Here is a 20,057-nt window from a genome sequence, read left to right as displayed (position 1 = left end):
CGCTGCCCTCAGCGCGGGGCCCGGAGCCTGCGCAGTGCGGCGGGGAGCGGCCTCCCGGCCCGGCCCTGCCCGCCCTGCCCCGTGCCCGCCCGCCTGCGGGGTGACCGCGCCGGGGTCGCTGCCCCGCTCCCCGCGGGGCCCGTGGGCACCGGGGACCGCGCCGTGACAGCGCCCCGCCCGCGCCCGCATGGGCCTGGCTGAGCCATGGCCTCCCTGTACCAGAGCGCGGACCCGTCCGCCTCGGCCTCGCCCAACAAGCTGCTGGCGCTGAAGGACGTGCGGCAGGTGAAGGAGGAGACCACGCTGGACGAGAAGCTTTTCCTGCTGGCCTGCGACAAAGGTACCGGCCCGGCCCCCCCCAGCGAGGCCTCGGCCGCTCGCCCCGAGGGCCCGAGCCCCCCCGCCCGCCGGCGCCGGGGGTCAGCCCCGCCATGGCCGCGCCTGGTGCCGGGGGCGGCGGGACCTCCGAGCGGGTCCGGCCCCGCCGCCTCCCGCTGTCCCAGAGCCAGCGGCCCCGGCTCCTTCTGCCGGGAAATAACTCCTGAGGGAGTTCGGTTTGTGCAGGAGCATTTCGTAAGGTATTTATTTGCTGCGTTTGCTGTTAGAAGAGCCTGTGCATGTGGAGCTGCCGTAAAATCGGGGCTTATTTTAATATCACCGCAATAAGCGCGACCGATATCCTGCGATTTGTACCCGTGGTTGTGGGCGGGCAGAGATTTTGCTTTCTAAAATATGCTTCTTTATGCCTGTATTTAGTTACCGTTGAGTAGAAATGTGGTCTTAAATAAAACTGATCTTAACACGTCTGAAATGTTGGACTCTGAGATTGGCTTTGACTGATGTGCTGCGCGGCCCTTCGTGCTTGGTGCACAGGCACGGCTGTGGGGTGTTGACATGTGTGCTGGCCCTGAGTTTAGGTTTGCTCGCACCCGTGGGAGTATTTCTGTGGTGACATCAACCAGCGAGCTTAGGAACTGTGCTCTGCCAGTGAAGTCTGTCCCGAACATCGGATGAAGCCACAGCTTGCTCCCTTAAGTATAAGCAGGGGCTGAGGGAACTAAAATGATGCGTGACAAAAAATGTAGGAAACCTAGTTGTCCATATAACAGCTGATTCAGTGCTCTTGGAGGGTCTTTATGTATTTTATTCCACGTAGAAGTATTCTATATATACTTCTGTAAGTATTCTACACTAAGGTCTGTCTTGATCATGGTCTTCTATGCTGCAAAATAATGGGTTACCCCAGAGACAGTTTCGAAAGCTACCCGTGCTTTTGTGTGTGTTTGGAACTAAGGGCGTAGATGAAGTACATGTCTATTGCTTTCCTGAAAAGACGTAAATCTTTAGTTTTTTGCCTGATGAGAGAATGCTTATCTACCTTGGCTTCTTGCTTGTCTGTCGGTGTCTTGTTGTCAGCTATGGAATGTTCTCTTGTTTGTGGGTAGCTGGTACTTAAAATGTTCACATGCTTTATGATAATACAGAGTGATATCCATGTGTTACTTGTGCAGGTGACTATTACATGGTTAAGAAACTCCTGGAGGAAAACAGCTCAGGGGAAATGAACATAAATTGTGTGGATGTGCTTGGACGAAATGCTGTTACCATAACCATTGAAAATGAAAACTTGGACATACTACAGCTCCTTTTGGATTATGGCTGCCAGGTATACAACACGTTATTGAAAATTTTCTGTGTAGTCATATATGTTCTCTGTTAATCCGTCAGAATTTGGAAGGGAATACAATCTACCTTTATAGGCAGTTCAGTTCTTTTTCCATTTAATAATTGCAAAAGTGGGCTTTTTTCACAAAAATTTACTTTTTTGTATGTATATATGAATGTATAAGTAACATTTTCAATCATATGAACAAGTCTGAATTTTATTTTAAATATTATTCCTGTTGCAGATAAAATGCACAAATTATCTTTAAGCAAAATAAACAGTATATAGTGAGTGCATCATATTAAAAGTATAAAATGCAGATATCCCTTTGGCTATGGAGTATAATAACTTTTTCAATGGTAACACAGAAAAATGCACATTATATTAGCTGATTTTAAGTTAAGACAAATGTGGATTTCTGCAAGTGCTTTCTTATTAAAGTTGATCTGTGCTTGATGGCAGAATAGTTCCCTGCCAACAATGCTTCCTTAACTGTATGCAGCATCTCTGTTGCTGCTGGGAGAGTGGAAGCTATGGTGGCTTAAGTATGTAAGACAGGGAGAAGTAGCATTTCTTACTACATTTTTTGATATTGGGCATGAATAAAACAACAAGCTTTCCCCTCCCTGGGTCAGTGGCAATAATAAAAGCTGTGTCTTTTATTTTTTAAAGTGAAAATTTGAATTTTTGGAAGTGAATTATAAAGAATAATATCAACTGAAGGGAAAATGAAAAGCTGCTTAGCTCAGCTTAGGAGAAGTTGCAGAAGGAGTTACCAGCTAGGAAGGAAAAGCTACTGCAAATGCAGGGCTGAAGTATCCCATAGGCCCAAGATGTGTCACACAGACACTTGCTTTTAATGTTTTTAGTACCATAGGAAACTGTCCCTTAGAACTTGATTTTTGCAAGTATTCAGCATTGTCTTTGCTGGAAAGCAATTTCTGCAGTTTGTTCTTTTGCTGTTTGTGCAATGAAACGAATTGTCAGTGAGGCTTCGTGCACTCCTGGAATGACAGCCTGCATTTGTATCCTGATCATTGGCCTGGTAATAATGCAGAACGTTGTTTTAGTACTTGGAATATAAATTTAAAATAGTATATTAAAAAATGCAGTTTGCCTTGCATTTGACTCTTTATGCTGTTTTAAGTTACTGCTGTTTTCACATATGATTTGTTTTCTTTCCTTAGTCATCAGATGCACTTTTGGTGGCTATTGACTCGGAAGTGGTGGGAGCTGTGGACATTCTACTTAATCACCGGCCAAAAAGATCCTCCAGACCAACCATTGTGGTTGAGTGTTGTTAGTCCTTGATTTTTGGTTGGGGAGTGGGGGCTATCTCATTCTGGGTAGCTGTGGTATTTAAAACAATGTTCTTAAGTTCTGCATCTCTGAGGTGATAGAACCTGGGCACTGAGGATAATTTTTGTAGCCTGATTTGTCTGAAAGATGGAATACACTGTTTTGCTTTATGGCCTAAGGAATACAGCACCTTTATACCTGCCAGTGCTAATAGGTGCCGAGTTTGGAAGAGAATGAAAACAGTGGTTATAAATCTTTTCTTGTAGCCTGTTTGCAAGCTGGTTAGCAGCCTTGACCTAGAAAGGGTTTACTCATGTATTGAAGCTTCATAGATTTTTTGAGCAAATCTATAAATGTCAGATCTTCGCCTTGAAATTAATCACTTGAAACTTAACTTGGAATGCTTAATTGTCAGAGAACTTTTAAAAGTACACAACCAGAGGTGGAGGAAGGGAAGGAATAAGGTATTGTCTGACAGAGTATGGCACATTCAAGATATTTTTTCTGCACTTAGTAAATAAAATAATTTTTTCTCATATTACAGCAAAATAAGAATTTTTAATATCACGCATATATTGGAGAAAGTAGGCATTGAATGTCAGATTTTCTGTGTAAATAAATCAGAAACATTTCCGTGTCTGTTTCTCAGTATTTACCTGAGAGGTGTTTGAATATTTTTGCAAATTTTTCCTTCTTTTCATGTTACGAAACATTGGAAAGCATTTTGAAGAACAGATTCACTGTTAAACAGTCAAAAAACCCCTTACATGTGAGCACTGTAGTAGAACTGTAGGTAATAAATTTAGACACTTGCTGTGCTTTATTCCAGAAATTAATGGAACGCATTCAGAACCCAGAGTACTCAACGACCATGGATGTGGCACCAGTCATTTTAGCTGCTCATCGGAACAACTATGAAATTCTCACCATGCTGCTAAAGCAGGATATATCCTTGCCCAAACCTCATGCTGTAGGCTGTGAATGCACACTATGTACTGCCAAGAACAAAAAAGATAGTCTACGACATTCCAGGTGAGACTCAGCAGTCATAGTACCTAATAAAAAAATTTCTTAGTCCTCACGTATTGCTTGGGTCAGATTCAGTATGTTTCCTTTTTCTTTTTAAGGTGAAGTTTATCAGTGAATTCCTGTAATACATTGTAGCCCATATTGTGAGAGATGGTAGTTCTTGGAGATGGGTTGTACTTGAAAAGGCTGGTGGGAAGTAGTGGCTTTTTTTCCATTTTGGTTTTATACTCTTAGTCACTGTGCATATTAAGCTACATGCCTTTCCTTGCTACCAGTTGTGTCTCAAACACTCTGGCTAACTTTGTCTTGGGAGCATAGGGATTATGCAAATAAAGTTTTTTTCAAATTACTTAATATTGGGGGGGTTTGAACTAGAATGAGGAGGTAGATAATTCTGTATCAGGGATTGATGTATGCAAACACTTTTTTTTTCTTCATTATTTTTAAAAGTAGAAAGGTTTTTAATAAAGGTTCAGGTGAAGAGAGGGATTTACCAGTCTGGTAAATATTTTGTCTGGTTAACTCACACAACATGTGTGAGGATTGAATAAAATTTATATGTGAGAGTTGGGATGAAAAATTACAGAGCTCAAAGATCATAAGGGTACTGCAATTACAATATGCAGTTAATTACTGTGTAATTACTCAGTGTGTATGCAAAATACTAAAAAATAAGAGAAGTGGAAACATAATTGTTACTGGTATTTGGCTGCTCCAGTCCACATTCTCGTGTCCATCCTATACTCCATGTCATCAGCTTCAGTATGAGAAAAGGTGTCAGGGTATCCCAAGCAGACAAAAAAATAGAAACATTTGAGATAACAGCTCTTAGTTTAAACTAGAACAGATAGCATCCTTTTTTTTAGTGTTCTTGAGTCACTCAGTTTGCAAGAGGAAAACATCCCTTCAAACACATTCCCTGATGTTTTTTCTGTGTTGCACATTAAAGCTCCTGACTTCATAGAATCATAGAATCACCCGGGTTGGAAAAGAGCTCTGAGATCATCAAGTCCAACCCTTGATCCAACACCACCCTGGTTACTAGACCATGGCACCAGCTGCAACATCCAGTCTCTGACTTAAAATGTCAGAATTTTACAAATGCTCTTACCTTGACTGATGGCCTTCTGCTGCTGTGCTGATAACAGGGAAAGTAGTGAGGAAAGGAAGAGAGAACCAGTTTGGCCAATTTTTGGTACTTAAGGATTCTAAATATGTCATGGAACTGTGTCTTCCATGACATACCACACTTAATGCTTGTAGTGTCTGATTTTAAGAAAGCAGATTGTTTTGTCTTTCAGCTGCTTGTGCAAACCTTTGGAATAGGTTCTGGTTTGAAACTGCTAATGAAGTGAAACACCTTCATTTTGCTCGCTGTCCTTTTGTCACAGGTTTCGTCTTGACATCTATCGGTGTTTGGCCAGTCCTGCTTTAATAATGTTGACAGAGGAGGATCCAATCCTACGAGCTTTTGAACTCAGTGCAGACTTGAAAGAATTAAGCCTTGTTGAGGTTGAATTCAGGTAGGAATTGAAAATACAAACTAATTTTAATACTTATGAAATTACATGTACAGAAACGTGTATGCATTAGAAAAGGTTTATTCTTAATTTTTTTTTTAATTGGAATGTTTAAACTGATAAATAGACATAATAACAAGTTATATAATATAATTTATGCCTCATTGGTAGTTATTTTGACAGTTTAATTACTTTGAATTTTTTTAGGTGTAGACAGTTCAATCTGTATAGTTGCACCAACAGTTCAAATTTCAGCTCTACTCTGAAAAACAGAAATTATGCTAAAGGCTGACTTATGTGAAAATCATACATCTATTAATCATATCAGTATCTCACCAGTATTCTGCACTTTTTTTCCTATATCAGGATAGAAATATGTAATAACTTGTTTATACTGATCTGACTCCTGTTGAGAGTTGTTTAGAGCATTGTTTCTTAAGTTTGCCCCTTATAAGACTTTGAACAGTGCATGTGTGTGTATATATATATGAAATATGCATATGTGTGGAGATTTCATGTTGAAAATGCTCTATTTAATGAACAAATGGTCAGTATAATTTCATGTTTGAACTATGCAGATTTCTACCATTTTGTAACTTACCAGCACAAAAGCTTTCCAAGAATGTGAAAGCAAGTGTTTATATGAGGTAAAATTCTACTTTCCTAAACAGCATGTGAATTTTTTGTATTTTATCTGCTTGTCTTTCTTAATAAGAGCTCAATTGTTGCATTTTTATGGTACAGGTTGGCACTAAAATGGACAGTGTGCAAGGTGAGACAAGGAAGTCATGTGGTTTCTTTTCCTGTGTTTATTGTATTAATACTTAGTATTCAGTGAATAGACTTTAATTTTCAGATTACAGGAATAAAGGAAAACCCAAAACAACTTCCTGTCAAGTGGCAAGTCCAAGTGATTACTTAGCAGTGCCATGTTTTGTGCCTACCACACTTCCTTATCTCCTGGAAATAATTCTAAGCTTTCATTCTGTATATGGAACTCATGAGATGAGGATTTGTACGCTGTAAGTCTGTTTGTCAGTTTTTCTCTAGTGGTCTTGCAAACTAAACAGAAGTGTAACGTTCATGTCACATGGTGAGAACTACTCAGAGTTGTCTTTGGAGTGCTTGGACCTTGACACATGACTTTTGGGGGGGTTTCTTTTAATTTGTCTCAACGTAACATACAATCCCAACCACAAAGGGGTAGTTAATTATTTAACGGATAATATCAGAACAGTGTAATAGTACCTTCTGCTTCTGTGTCTTTCAGAAATGATTATGAGGAGCTCGCTCAACAGTGCAAAACCTTTGCTAAAGATCTGCTTGCACAAGCACGGAATTCCCGGGAGCTGGAAGTGATTCTGAATCACACATCCAGCGATGAACATGTAGACAAGCGAGGATTGTTGGAAGAGAGGATGAACCTAAGCCGCTTAAAACTTGCAATCAAGTATAATCAAAAAGAGGTTTGTCTTTGCAGTAATTTGTTAGACTTTCCATATCATATTTTGCTACTTGTTGTTGAGCCTCTAGACATAGAAATGGAAATAAATGTGCGGAAGAGATGGTAATACACAGAGTACCAGCATGTAAAACAGGGAAATGATGCTGCAAGATACTGAGTGTTTCTTCAGTACTTACTGTGGAGAAGAATGTAGTATTTTCTGGTTTGGAGTATAAACTACTGCTTTTCTATGAACAGCTCTGGTAGTGTAATTATTTGTTCAGATCCTCATTAAATTCTTGCCTAGGGAGGCATGGATCCTTAGATGCCAAACATGATTTATCATCCTCTCACTAGTCATTAACTGTTCAGCTTTGTCTCAGCCTTGCTGGAGCTGTTCAGTAATTAAGTTGGACCTGTGCTGGTATAACTGAATAGTGCCTCTGTTCCAGAATAGCAGTGCTTTTTATGCCATCAATATGCAACTTATTTCATGCAGTAGATTATTGTCATCTTTGTCCCTTGACAAATTGTAACTCTATTTTTCTGTGCTAGAAGGCAAATGGGTATTTGTGGGATTCCCAGTACAAGGACCAAGGACAGAAAGTTTGCTTTCCATGCAAAATCCGTTTTTAGTTAGCATTTGCAGAAGAAGATGTAATTCTGTCTGTTCTACTTGTCTGGGTTTAAACAGTTGGTGAAACTGTTGAAACACATGGTGTTTAAAAGGCATAAGCCATAGTTATGGAATGCCCTAGAAGCAGCATTACATATTTCTGGTGTTCATTCAAGAAGCACACTAAAGTGTTTCAGATGCTCTTCTGGGTCTGAGCATAGCTTGTTTTTACCACAGTGCTTAGAAAATAACAACTTTTTTGTGTGGTATGAGGAAAGTATCTGCAGAATGTGCTTTATTCCTGGCAAGTTTACTGTAGAGACAGTTTTTATGATGCTTTATAGGATATGATGATAACAGCAAGGTTCTTTTTTGATTAAACGACAGACCATTCTCTGGTGAAATACATTGTTTTGTAACTCATGCAGATAAGCACCTGAAATTTAAAACTATATTTGCATAATATACATAACTTTCAGGACAAACTTGCCTTTTTTTGAGGGATTGATATGTATAACTTACTCTGATGTAAAATTAACCCTGCTGAATAGAGCCATAGTGATTTTAAGAATTCATATGTATAAAACCGCTTGACCACTTTGGTCCTCATCTTACAACATTTTGTGTTTTACATTGTACATAGTATTCAACAATAACAGTATTTTATTCTTCAGTTAAGATCACTATACTTTATAATCACACAGAGTGGAGCTGTCTGAGGTGTGATGTTATTTATCTGCTAGATTTCTACGTTATTAGAAATCAAAATTCTTAACCTAAAACCCATTGACAGTCTGATGTGTATAATTTGTGTTTAGTTGCTGACTCCAAAAGGAAATCAGAATAATGGCTGGTTTTATGCATAGTGGTTCCATATTGCTTTGGTATCTTACGAGATAATTATTTCAAGTTGATATTCTTGCCTTTTCTTGGTATCTACACATGGTTTGAAAATTAATAATGTAAATTAGTAATGTGTATTAAGAAACCTGAGACTGGTTTCTTGTCTGTTTCTCCCCCCCAGTTTGTTGCCCAGTCAAACTGCCAGCAGTTCCTGAACACGGTGTGGTTCGGGCAGATGGCCGGCTATCGCCGCAAGCACACCTGCAAGAAGATCTTGACTGTTTTGATGGTTGGCATTTTCTGGCCAGTTCTGTCCCTGTGTTACTTGTTAGCTCCTAAATCTCGAGTTGGTCGAATGATTCACACTCCTTTTATGAAGTTTATTATTCATGGAGCTTCATATTTCACGTTTCTCTTATTGCTTAATTTGTACTCCCTTGTCTACAATGAGAATAAGAAGAATACAATGGGACCAGCCCTTGAGAGAATAGACTATCTCCTGATAATCTGGCTAATTGGTAGGTGTGATTTGAGTGTGTTGGATGGCAATTGCTGATGTTGATGGCACAGTAATGACCTGTGTAACCTTCTTAGGAAACCAGCATGTTATTCATGTTGTATATGTTTATGTCTGCATGCATACCCCATCTTAGTCTAATTAATTGAAGATGTGCATTTACCTCATGCTTGTTTTAAAACACAGAAACAAGTAGTATTTTCTCAAGGTATGGTTTTCCATTTCTGAATGACATTGCCACTGATTATCATAACTACTGGAAAGACTGCATGTCAATTCTGGTTGATGCAGCAGAGGGAGCACAGGTATCATTTTTGTTGAGTTCTCAGGAACTTTCAGTTGAAAATTCATAAAACCTTTTACCATGTTTTTAGTTGGATGGCATGTGTTTGTTTTTACATTAAAATTTACCTTAATGTGATGATTAGATCTGTATCATTTGTTTGACCAGACTCATAAGAAGCAATGACACGGTAAAAAAAAAGAACAAATTTTTTATCTAAGTAGTTCTGGGTGATTTATTTGATGCTTTAGGGTGGGGTTTTTTGTGTAATGGTGGTTTCTTTCACTGTTGAGCTATATGAAAAATGTTGAGTAGTTCATGCAGATTTTGGAAATACTCAGTACCCCCCACAAACACAGGCAGGTCTTAAAACTTGAAAACTTCACCTTTTGAATGCAAAATAGATTCCTCTTTTAATTTGAGATTTAATATCTGATTTTAGAAATTATTTTGTTCCATCAAATCTTCTGTAGATGAAGTGTGTCTTTAGGTGGTCTTGACTATAAACATTTTATTTTCTTCGTGTAGTATTGTAATGTGGATTTCAAGTAAGATTGAAGTATGACCTCTGAGTAACATAATCATTAAAATTGGGTTACTTTTCACATTACTGAATCTTAACGGATTTTTTAAATAGTAATTGCATTTATAGTTTAAATGCTTTTTTTGTAATGGCATATTGTACTTATTCCTCACAAATATTCAGTAAGTTGAAAAATAATGTATTTAGAAAATGTGTTACAAAATCAGCTGGAATAAAAAGAACCAAGTAACAAGGGTTCACCATATTCCATTTCCCATATGATATTCCATAGTTCCATTAAAATGCGTTCTAAAAATCAATGTCAAAATGGCCACAGCAGAATTTCTAACACATAAAGTTAGTAGTAAGTTTTTCAAAATCAGGAATAAAGTAATTTTCTAATTTATTGAACGTAAATCATACAAGTGTCTTCCACAGGAAAATAAAGCAACAGAACTCCAGTTCTTGTGTATGTAAATAACATCAACTGTAGCATCTTCTCCATCTCCTTTTACTGATTCTGTAACAAATTCACTGTAAAATACATGGTGATTGTATGTAAAAGAATATCTGTTCAGTACAATGGCTTCACTTCCCTGGGTTTTCTATTTTTCCTGCAGGAATGGTGTGGTCAGATGTTAAGAGACTCTGGTATGAGGGTTTAGAAGATTTTTTAGAAGAATCCCGTAATCAGCTTAGTTTTGTCATGAACTCCCTGTATTTGGCAACTTTTGCCCTCAAGGTCGTTGCCCATAACAAGGTGAGCACTTGTCTTCATAGATCCATTTCTCTGAGCACATCTGACAGCAGTGCAGTGCTGCACAGTGCAGGAAGATGTGTTACACGTGGTGTGTTGGCAGCAGTAGGTTGTGGTGAAGGGCACAACATTAGTAACATCCCTACTCTGTGGGTACAGCTCAGGCTTCGGGGTTAAATGTTCTATGGGGTATATGCCATGTAGGTGTCAAGACCTCAGGTCTTGTTGCCTCTTGAGGAGAAGTTGATGAGGCAGATAGGAGTTAGAAAACACATCACGACGTGTCCAAGTACTTGGAGACCTCAAACAGAGCTACTGTCCTCCTTTGTAAGAGCTGGCTGGTCTTCCAGGGGCTTGATTTTTGTTTAGGGAAGTGCATTTCACCTGATGTGGCATTTGAGCTTGCCTGACTCCATAGTACCGTACAGAAAGCTAATAGTAATCTCTGTGTTTGGATTGCCTAATGCTATTTTGTTGCAGAAAGTTTTATTTAACTTTTGATTACATATACTCAAATGTTTTAAGTGGTTGTGGGGGGATTTTTAATTGGTTTTTGGCTTGGTGGGGTTTTTTTGGTTGGAGTTTTCTATGGTAGTAAGGATAAAAACACTGAGACCATAGAGGAACCTTGTCTTTTCTCTATGAAAAGCCATCTGGATTTGGTTGAAGATGTGAGTTTTGCAGACCATCATTACCATTCTATTGCATGTGTTGTTTGCCACACAGCATGTGGCAAGCTGCCAGACCAATTGAATGTGACTATTTTAGCAAAATTCAAGCCAGTGCAGTAGCACCATTATTTTATCTTGCAAACTGTAAGTTGACAGCTGTCTGGTAGTTGGGAGGGAAATAAACTGGTTTGGTTCTTCCCAACTTGGTGTTTGGCTCATTTCCCTATCCTTGGATTGATTCAGAGGCTGGTAAGCACTTGGAAAGGAAGGCTCCATTTTTTGGAAAAAAATAGAGGGAGAATGCCATGTTGGGCTGCCTTCCCAGCCATTTGCTTTGCAACCAGCATGTCTCGAGTAGCAGTTCCTTTGCTGAGATAAGAGCCCTTTGCTGCTAATTCAAGTTGTAACCTTTGGGAAGATGCAGGACTCCTGTCCTATGAAACAGGCACATAATGGTTTTTCTGCCACTGTTATATGACAAAATTTATTTTTATGGTTTATAAATCATTTGAGAATCCAAATAAAAATGTTTGTCTTACATCTTGGGTCCATGTTATAGGCACTTAAGCTGTAAAAAGTAAAGGAAGAGTCTCTGTAGCAGGAGGATTTGTTCACATGCAAATGCAATGTATAAAAACATGTTTATCCCTGTTTCTTGCCATCTTTGTGCAGCAGACTTTTGGGCAAGTTATTTTAAAGCAGCTTTGAGTTCCTTAGTTTTTGAATGTTGATTTTGAGGCAGCAGAAGCTGGTAATATAAATGCTGAGTGTTTTCAGCCAAGCTGAAAGTTGGGATCTGTGAATATTCCATGAATAAGTTGAAATAGTAGTACCTAGTGGATAGTACTTGACGGGTGTGTTTACATCAACAGTTTATTTGTGACTTCCATTCTCTGTAGCCATTCACAAAATTTGTTGAAGGAACCCCAAGTCGTAAGTGTTTCTAAAGCTGTTTAAGGTCAGCTGTTACCAATGTTGCAATCCCACTTGTATGTGTTAGTTTTCTTTATAGCATCTTAATGTTGTTTTTGACTGAGGCCTGTTATACACATATGCACATTTTTATGAAGTACATGAGTCCCTGTTTCAACAAAGCATGCAAAACAGAGGAGGCAGAACAGAGGAATAAATGGTTTCAACAAGTGAGTGGCAGAGTTAGGTGTTGAATTTAAATTGTCTGATTTCTGGCTCCCTCTGGAATGCCTTTTAAACTGCCTTTGTCTAAAAAGAGTGAAATTTCTGAAAGAGGTGAGACATCTATGAATAATATATGTTAATTTCTTTTATGCTATTGCCTGTTTTGGAGGCAGAAGTAGGGAGTGGTGCATGGCTGCATTTCTGTATTTGTAATGTCACTGATCTCTGTTTGTCCTTTTCATGTTTCAGTTCCATGACTATGCTGAAAGGAAGGACTGGGATGCATTCCATCCTACCCTTGTAGCAGAAGGGCTTTTTGCTTTTGCTAATGTTCTTAGTTACCTGCGTCTCTTCTTTATGTACACAACCAGTTCTATTCTGGGACCACTCCAGGTGAGTATCATTTCTGCCTGAGAAGACATTAAACCTAATTTGCCATCAAGAGTCTTATTGAGAATAAATGAAAAAAAGTTAAGTAGGAAAGTGAAAAGTAGAAAGAAGTGATACTGCATTGAAGTTTGATTTTTTTTTCAATCTCTCATGTAGAACATGATTGAGATGGGAAAAGGTAAGAAAAAGAGTGAAAGACCTTGTGTAGTTCACTTTCATGTGGTATTTTTCCATGATAAGTGTACCTATACTGTCTTTTTGTTTTCATCTGTTGTAAGCTTAACATACTGCATAAGTGTCCACAGTTTGAAAAGTGTAAGGATCATTTTCTTCTTGTAAAGTTGTATACAATAATTGGCTTAACTTCTTATCTCTAAAGAGATGGGTGAATGAGGTGTGTAGCAAGGAAGAGCTATCAAAAGCCTTTCTGTTTTTGTCTGTGATCTCATTGAAGCTGCATGTTGAGTTGTGCACATTGCTTTTGTTTGAAAAATATAAATCTCTCAAGAGTATTGAAATAATCATCTATTTATTGGCAGTTATAAGAAGGGAGAACAGGTTTCTTACAAATTCTTACTTGGAATTTGCTGGAGCCTTCCCGTGAGTAATGATGACAGTAAAAACCCCCACATTTCAATGACATAATTTTCTGTTATACATTTTAGGTGGAAATGTACTTGCATACTTTGAAAAAAATACTGAAGTCTTGATGTTGCATTAAGCATTAGGCTTGTTGTACAAGTTGATTGAATGCTGAAGTCTCTCCACATTTTAAAGAGATTCACTGTTTTATGTGTATATTTATTTATGTACTAGAACTTGCACAAGTTTTTATTAGGAGACTCTGTTATGAAATTCTCCAAGTAAATAAAAACAGTCAACAGTGCCCCATTCAGAGGCACACAGGAGCTTATGTTATTACTGTTGGCCAGTAGGGCTGGTGCAACAACTCCTACAGTATTTTCTGAAAGTAGGTCACAAAGTTCAAATGGTGGTAATCAAATATGGCATGGAAACCCAGCAGTGGGGGTGGGGGAAGGCAACTACCGCAGTCTCTTGGCTATTAGGGTTATTTTTAAGCATTCAGTTACTTGACTCATTGGTTAGTAAAACCTATTATAATACAGATTTGTAAGTTGGCTGTGTGGGGTGGTTTTCTATTAACAGAAGGTAGAATAATATTCCCCTAGATTAGACAATTAGATTTCAGATGTGTAGAGAGGGCAAGCATGAATATATGAAGATAGCAGCTGGCATTTGGGATGGGTTATTACACTCTGTTCCAAACAAAATAGTTTTGGGTGGTTTGCAGTTCTTATGTGTTCCTGTTTCATCTGCTTTGTCTCTCTCTTGGCTGAGACTGTGTGTCAGTTAAAGGGTAGATGTTTTATTGTTGGGATTTGGGTTGGCTTATTTTCCATTAAAGGCTTAGATGTGATGAAAAAATAGGATGAGGATGACAGTCATCCTGACTAATGTGCATATAATTGATGCACAGCTCTGCTGCAGTTGCAGAGTCTCCCTGACTGTGACAAACTGCACAGACTCAGGGTGTGCTGTGCTGCAGGGGGTACTCGGGGAGTTCCCAGCAGCGGGAGGGAGCAGGAGCAGGAGTTCATCTCCCAGTGAAGTTGTACTTGCAAAACCTGAGCTGTGTTACAGTTCTGGACTATGATTTGGTACAGGTTTTGATTCAAACACGATTAGGCTTTCCACGTGCCGATTTATGTAGAAGATTACATTGACCCAATCTCTTTTTATATATTTGCGTTCTTTATAATGATATATTGTTCTCAAGAAGTTCTTAGGAACAGTAATTAAATTGTATAAACAGTTTATGCTGTGTCTGTGTAAAAATTTATCCTTATGTCAAAAGCAGAGTCTTTTCTGTGTTGGAAAAAGGCATAAGCATATGAATATCCTGTATAGGATATTTTGAATTGGAAACTAATGATCAGAATTTCCTGTCATACCTTCTGTACTTTATCCTTCAGTTTTTACGTGCTTACACACACATGTTTATTTAAAATCTTACATAGAATGTACAGTAAATTAATACTGTATTCTGCAGACGTGCTATGGTATACTACTTTTAAATTTTTTTTTATTAGCAATGAATTATGATTCCAAATGTTTTGATTAATTCAATGTCCTTAGAAGTATTTTCTTAGCTTTCTGTGGTGGTATTTATGTTCACATGCATTTAATTTACTGCTTTTGTCTGTTGACTTGTGAGTTCCTTACTGCCATTGGTACTGCAGATAAACAGTAAGGTCTAAATACCATTGCTTATGGTTGTGTGTAGGATATAAACTTATCAGGTGATGTGAAAACTACTTACATTTTCTTTGTAGTATCTAGAGTTTTAGTTTGCAAAACAGTACAACGATATCTCCTAATTTTGACATCTGTTTAGCATGTGAAAATTCAACTTAAATATTTAAAATGTAAATAGATTTTTTTTTTTTGCTGATTAGAGGCTGAAGGAGAGAATACAAATAATAACTACATGTTTTACTAAAATAGGAAATAAATCTATTTCACAGATTTCAATGGGGCAGATGCTGCAAGATTTTGGAAAATTCCTGGGCATGTTTCTTCTTGTCTTGTTCTCATTCACAATTGGATTGACACAACTTTATGATAAAGGATTTACTGTAAATGAAGAAAAGGACTGTGCGGGTATTTTCTGTGAACAACAGAGCAATGACACATTTCATTCGTGAGTCTGATATCTATAAAATAGTTGCTTGTTTTAGCCCTTACTCTTTAGTAATTAAACAAAATTGGAATTTTTCAATGAACTTGAATTTTAAATTAAAAACTTTTGGTGTTTGCTTTCCCTAACCAGATTTTTGTTTTTCTTGTTTTTGCAGGTTCATTGGCACATGTTTTGCTCTGTTCTGGTACATATTCTCCCTGGCACATGTAGCAATTTTTGTCACACGTTTCAGCTATGGTGAAGAATTACAGTCTTTTGTGGGGGCTGTTATTGTTGGTACCTACAACGTGGTGGTTGTGATAGTGTTAACTAAACTCCTTGTGGCAATGCTTCATAAAAGTTTTCAGCTGATAGCAGTAAGTGGTTTCTGATTAATTTCCAATAACTGCTCGCTGTATGTTTGGATTTGTACAAATTTCTTCCTCTGATATGTAGACTAATCTACAGACCTTCATGGCTGAGCTCTGTCAGTGAGGTCACAAGGGTCATCTTTCCTTCAAATAAAAACTTCTTATTTATTTTGATCCAAATAAAATGGGTACTTTGCACGTTGAATGTGTGCAGGGCTTTGGCCCTCTGGGAATTGATGACTTTCTTGATACAGTGGCTGTTCAGGATGCTGTTCTTGATATGTGTGGTGCTTTGGCATTTGATAAGGGGGTTATACCTTCATGGCTGAATTTTGTACTTACATAGAGTATATAGTGAATTAAAGAGAGTGTACTTATTTTATGTCTTTAATATTATAATATTAAAACAAGCTTATTAAAATACTACGTAACCTATATCTTAAAATGCTGTATAACCAAAATTAAATAATGGTCAGTTTACAGGTATGAGAAAATAAAACTTACAAAATAGCCTGTTAATATTTTTGCTTCTTTTCTCTGTTAATGTTTGTGATGCTTTAGAATCACGAAGACAAGGAGTGGAAGTTTGCTCGTGCCAAGCTCTGGCTCAGCTACTTTGATGACAAATGCACACTCCCCCCACCTTTCAATGTCATCCCCTCTCCCAAGACTATCTGTTACCTCTTCAACAGTCTCAGTAAATGGATCTGCTCTCATACATCAAGTGGCAAAGTGAAACGTCAGAACAGCCTGAAGGTGAGGATTGACTGGGAAAGCTCCAGGCTCTGAAGCTGGAGAAGTCCTGCTTGCTAAAATGAAATGTCATAAGGTGAACGCTGCTAAGATTAGCACCAACTACAGAATAATGTGTATTGCATCTGAAATATAAATAAGTGGCACCTATTTCTGCTTCAGTAAGGTACTAATAACTTTCTGGTTGGGGAATTTCAACCCCCTTCCCTCCAACTCCCAGTTCCCCCAGAAATAGTCTGGAAAAAAATGCTTTGATTGAATGAAAACACATAGAAACCTCAGGGAAGTATGTGCTAATCTCAAAAATGGTGAGGTTAGAGTATTCTTTGGGGAAGGTAATTGGTTTTAAACACATTACAGAAGTGTCAAAATAAATAACCGAAAACGATCACTGAAGCCTTTCATTGTTGGGGGGAGGAATTTTTATTTTTTTTTTCTTAAATAAACGTTTTTTTGTACCCTGTAATTTTGCATACTAATTTTGCATCTTCTTACTGACAAAAATAGCATTAAATAAACAAACTAAAACACTTCATGGAATTTGCACTGAGAGACATTCAGGACTATGGAACCTCTTAATTGCTCATAGGACAATTACCAAGACAGGTAGATAAAAAAATTTCAGTTTTGATGGTACAGCAGATTATAATTTAAATTTTGCAGGCAATTTAGATGCATTGTATGTTTATGCACATCAGCATGTATTTATAAAATAGCTCTGTTATTCATATTTATTCTCTGTATAGTTGTATGTAGGCCTTAGGGCTCAAAGTTCACTTTTCCACGGTAAATGTGTGATGTTTGTTTAAAGGAGTGGAGAAATCTGAAGCAAAAGAGAGATGAGAATTACCAAAAGGTGATGTGTTGCTTAGTCCACCGTTACTTGACTTCCATGAGGCAGAAGATGCAAAGTACGGATCAGGCAACTGTGGAAAACCTCAACGAGCTGCGGCAAGACCTGTCGAAATTCCGCAATGAAATGAGAGACCTGCTCGGCTTCCGAACTTCCAAATACGCGATGTTTTATCCAAGAAACTAAGGCCTAGCTTAGAAACAAGAAGTGTGTACTTTCAGATACCTGTAGGTAAAAGTGTTGCCCTAATTCTGTTGCTGGATCATATCAACGAGATATTGCACAAAAATACATTTCAAAATGCATTTGCATGAGTCGCAGCTGCAGCGGAGTGGTTGAAATAAATGCAAATAGTCATTTTCTTAGGCTTTCAGTGTGTATATAAAATTTGTATATAGGAGTTTTTTAAATGTTCCTCAGAGTGTGGCTGTCAGGTGTCAGAGCTTCATAACTAGCACAACGTCTTTCTTTCTTCTATTTTTGCTGTTTGTTCTTTTTTGATACTTGTTTTTCAAGTTGTGGGGGAAGATAGGCTTTTTAAACAAAAATCCAGCCTACGTTTATTTTTAATAGAAAAGTCAGATATAGAATAATAGAAAATTTCCAGCACAGTTGGAAATTATGTTTGACTGTAGGTTACAGTGCATGGGAAGACTGTATGGCTCTGAAAGAGGCAGTTCTAGTTTTGTATGTTAATGTTGACTGTAAACTAACATTTATAAAATACAGCACATCAAATCATCAAGACTCTTCCCTTTCATGGGAACACTGACATTTTGAACACAAAATAGACCAACTATTTCTTGAATGTTTATGTTTATATGTAAGACAATCAGTCCCTGCTTGGATTTTTCAGCGGTGCCTCAATAGTACATTTTAATATATGTGCTAAGATTGGGAACAGAATTTTAAAACTAACCTGTGCACATTTAATGTTTGATGTCTTGGGGTTTTAAAATCTGGATATTAAATTATTTGAATTATTAGAACATGTGATTTAATGAAAGTGAGGTGGAGCACATGAGTGCTGTTGTTTGCAGTGCTGAACAATTCCTGTGAAACATTCTACGCTTGTTTCTGTGAGATCATCGAGTCTGGTCATTGGAGAGATGTACTTTAGAATGGTCTGTTTAACACAGGTTTTACATATCCTACTTTTAAACTTTTTTTTTCTTTTTTCCTGTTTTTTACCACAATTGTTGCCAAGCTAGAATTCAGTTTGTGTCAGGAATACTATGTTTTGTGAAAACATGTGATCTGACTTTGCTTACAATGCACAGTAAGGGCTTTGTGGATTTTCTGTGCTAGAGGGTCCTTTATATGCTTATATATATATATTATTCAAGCTGACAAATTGTAATTGAGAAATGTGAGATTCCTGTATTTTTAATTACAAAATAAGTATATTTATGACAGCTAAGGGGTTGACTGACAATTTTGTTGTTATGATGGTGCTGTTCTAAAATGGCTGTATGGCCAGAAGGCGCAGGCAGCCAGAGTGGTCTTTGGCTACAGTAGATTTGAGGAGATTGATGGAGTGGAGGCTCACACGAATGTTTACTTTTTTGAAGGAATTCTTATAAAACTCTTTCTTGTAAAGGTAATATATTTTCTGTACTATGACATTATGTATTTCTGAACTAGGTTTTAATACTCTGCTTCCAGAAATGTTACAGTCTAGAGGGATTCTGATACTTGATTTCATGTGAACAGGAAGTTAACCTCTTGGTTTAAAGCAAAGAGGATCACTGAGTTTTGTATTTGGACTCAGATCTCATGTCTGGATAATGCATCAACATAAAATCTATGTGCTGTCTGTGTTACATAGATCCAAAAAAGGAAGCAGACAAATAAAAGCTCTTTGAAAAATGTGGTTGTCTGAATATTAGTCATATCGCAAACACATTATATCAGGTACCACATTGGAAGTAATTTGTCATGTCAAGGTAATAAGTTTAAGGAAGGTAGCTGGTTTCAGTCTGTTACTGCCTTTTTTCCTCCTGGACTCATCCTGTTTGGTTCATTGAAATGGCATCATCCAGTGCCATGAAGAGACGCTTGAGCTGGTTCCAGACTAGCTAGGCTGGATCCTAGGACCATTATTAGCTGTTTGGTACTGGGCTCACACTCGTTGGTTGTGGGAAGCTGGGTATGTTGAGAGTATGACTGAAGGAGCTGATGGACTGACTGCTTTTCAGATGTTCAGCAGAGTCACTCAGAGCCAGCTTGGTCATTGTCTTGTGGCACAGTGTCCTACTACAGTGTGGATGTCTTTAGGAAGAACTGTTGTACTTCAAGGCTCTTTTGGGGTATTTGGCTGGGAACTAGGGGTCCTGGAGTTTTTATTTGTCACTGAAATACATACCTGTGAAGTGATGGGGACCAGAGAGAGAAGTTTGTTCTCTGTTATACCTTAGTTACATAACATTTTGCATCTGTTTTGTTTGAAAGCTGTTGTAGTCTTCCTGTCTGCTTGGCTGCTAATCAGTACAGAGTGCTAATTACCCAATCTTGTCTCATTTAGATTTTCCTAGTTCATGTGTGTTAAACATTCTATTGCTTTCTTATTTGGCAGTTTAATACTGGCTGTTCCAGTATTGTTGGGGATCCAAGATCTCCTTATGCCCACTCACAGAATAGTTCTGGACATGCAGAGAAATGAAATTTTAGATGTCACAAAAAAA

At 38.0% G+C, this 20,057-nt stretch overlaps 1 protein-coding gene and 1 long non-coding RNA gene across 3 annotated transcripts in view; one reads left to right on the top strand and one right to left on the bottom strand.

Moving 5' to 3' along the window:
- Positions 1 to 327, bottom strand: part of LOC116791458 — a 36,939-nt gene extending 36,612 nt beyond the window's left edge. Inside the window, exon 1 of the long non-coding RNA XR_004358757.1 lies at positions 232 to 327. This is a non-coding gene — a long non-coding RNA (uncharacterized LOC116791458). The remainder of the gene's footprint in view (positions 1 to 231) is intronic.
- TRPC1 (transient receptor potential cation channel subfamily C member 1) lies at positions 5 to 19,245 on the top strand. Of its 2 annotated transcripts, XM_032697435.1 has the most exons (13): positions 5 to 340; positions 1,512 to 1,666; positions 2,854 to 2,955; positions 3,795 to 3,997; positions 5,386 to 5,517; positions 6,785 to 6,980; positions 8,599 to 8,935; positions 10,361 to 10,500; positions 12,555 to 12,698; positions 15,242 to 15,417; positions 15,572 to 15,773; positions 16,329 to 16,523; positions 17,332 to 19,245. In XM_032697435.1, the coding sequence occupies exons 1-13, from the start codon at positions 205 to 207 to the stop codon at positions 17,557 to 17,559; spliced, it is 2,346 nt and encodes a 781-aa protein (XP_032553326.1). In that variant the 5' UTR covers positions 5 to 204; the 3' UTR covers positions 17,560 to 19,245. The 2 variants fall into 2 exon arrangements, with proteins under 2 accessions (XP_032553326.1, XP_032553327.1); XM_032697436.1 differs by lacking the exons at positions 5 to 340; positions 1,512 to 1,666 and having other exon boundaries at positions 2,858 to 2,965.
- Positions 19,246 to 20,057: the final 812 nt, after the last annotated feature.

Source organism: Chiroxiphia lanceolata, chromosome 10, assembly GCF_009829145.1.
Source record: "Chiroxiphia lanceolata isolate bChiLan1 chromosome 10, bChiLan1.pri, whole genome shotgun sequence".
In the NCBI taxonomy this organism is placed as follows: domain Eukaryota; kingdom Metazoa; phylum Chordata; class Aves; order Passeriformes; family Pipridae; genus Chiroxiphia; species Chiroxiphia lanceolata.
Note: the sequence above shows the minus strand (reverse complement) of the source record. Positions and strands in the feature narration are given on the sequence as shown.

Excerpts from the sequence above, each read along its gene's own strand:
- TRPC1 (XM_032697435.1), top strand. The coding sequence starts at position 205 with ATGGCCTCCCTGTACCAGAGCGCGGACCCGTCCGCCTCGGCCTCGCCC. Across the intron at positions 3,998-5,385 it reads GATAGTCTACGACATTCCAG|GTTTCGTCTTGACATCTATC; the intron begins GTGAGACTCAGC and ends CTTTTGTCACAG. Across the intron at positions 15,418-15,571 it reads AGCAATGACACATTTCATTC|GTTCATTGGCACATGTTTTG; the intron begins GTGAGTCTGATA and ends TTGTTTTTGCAG.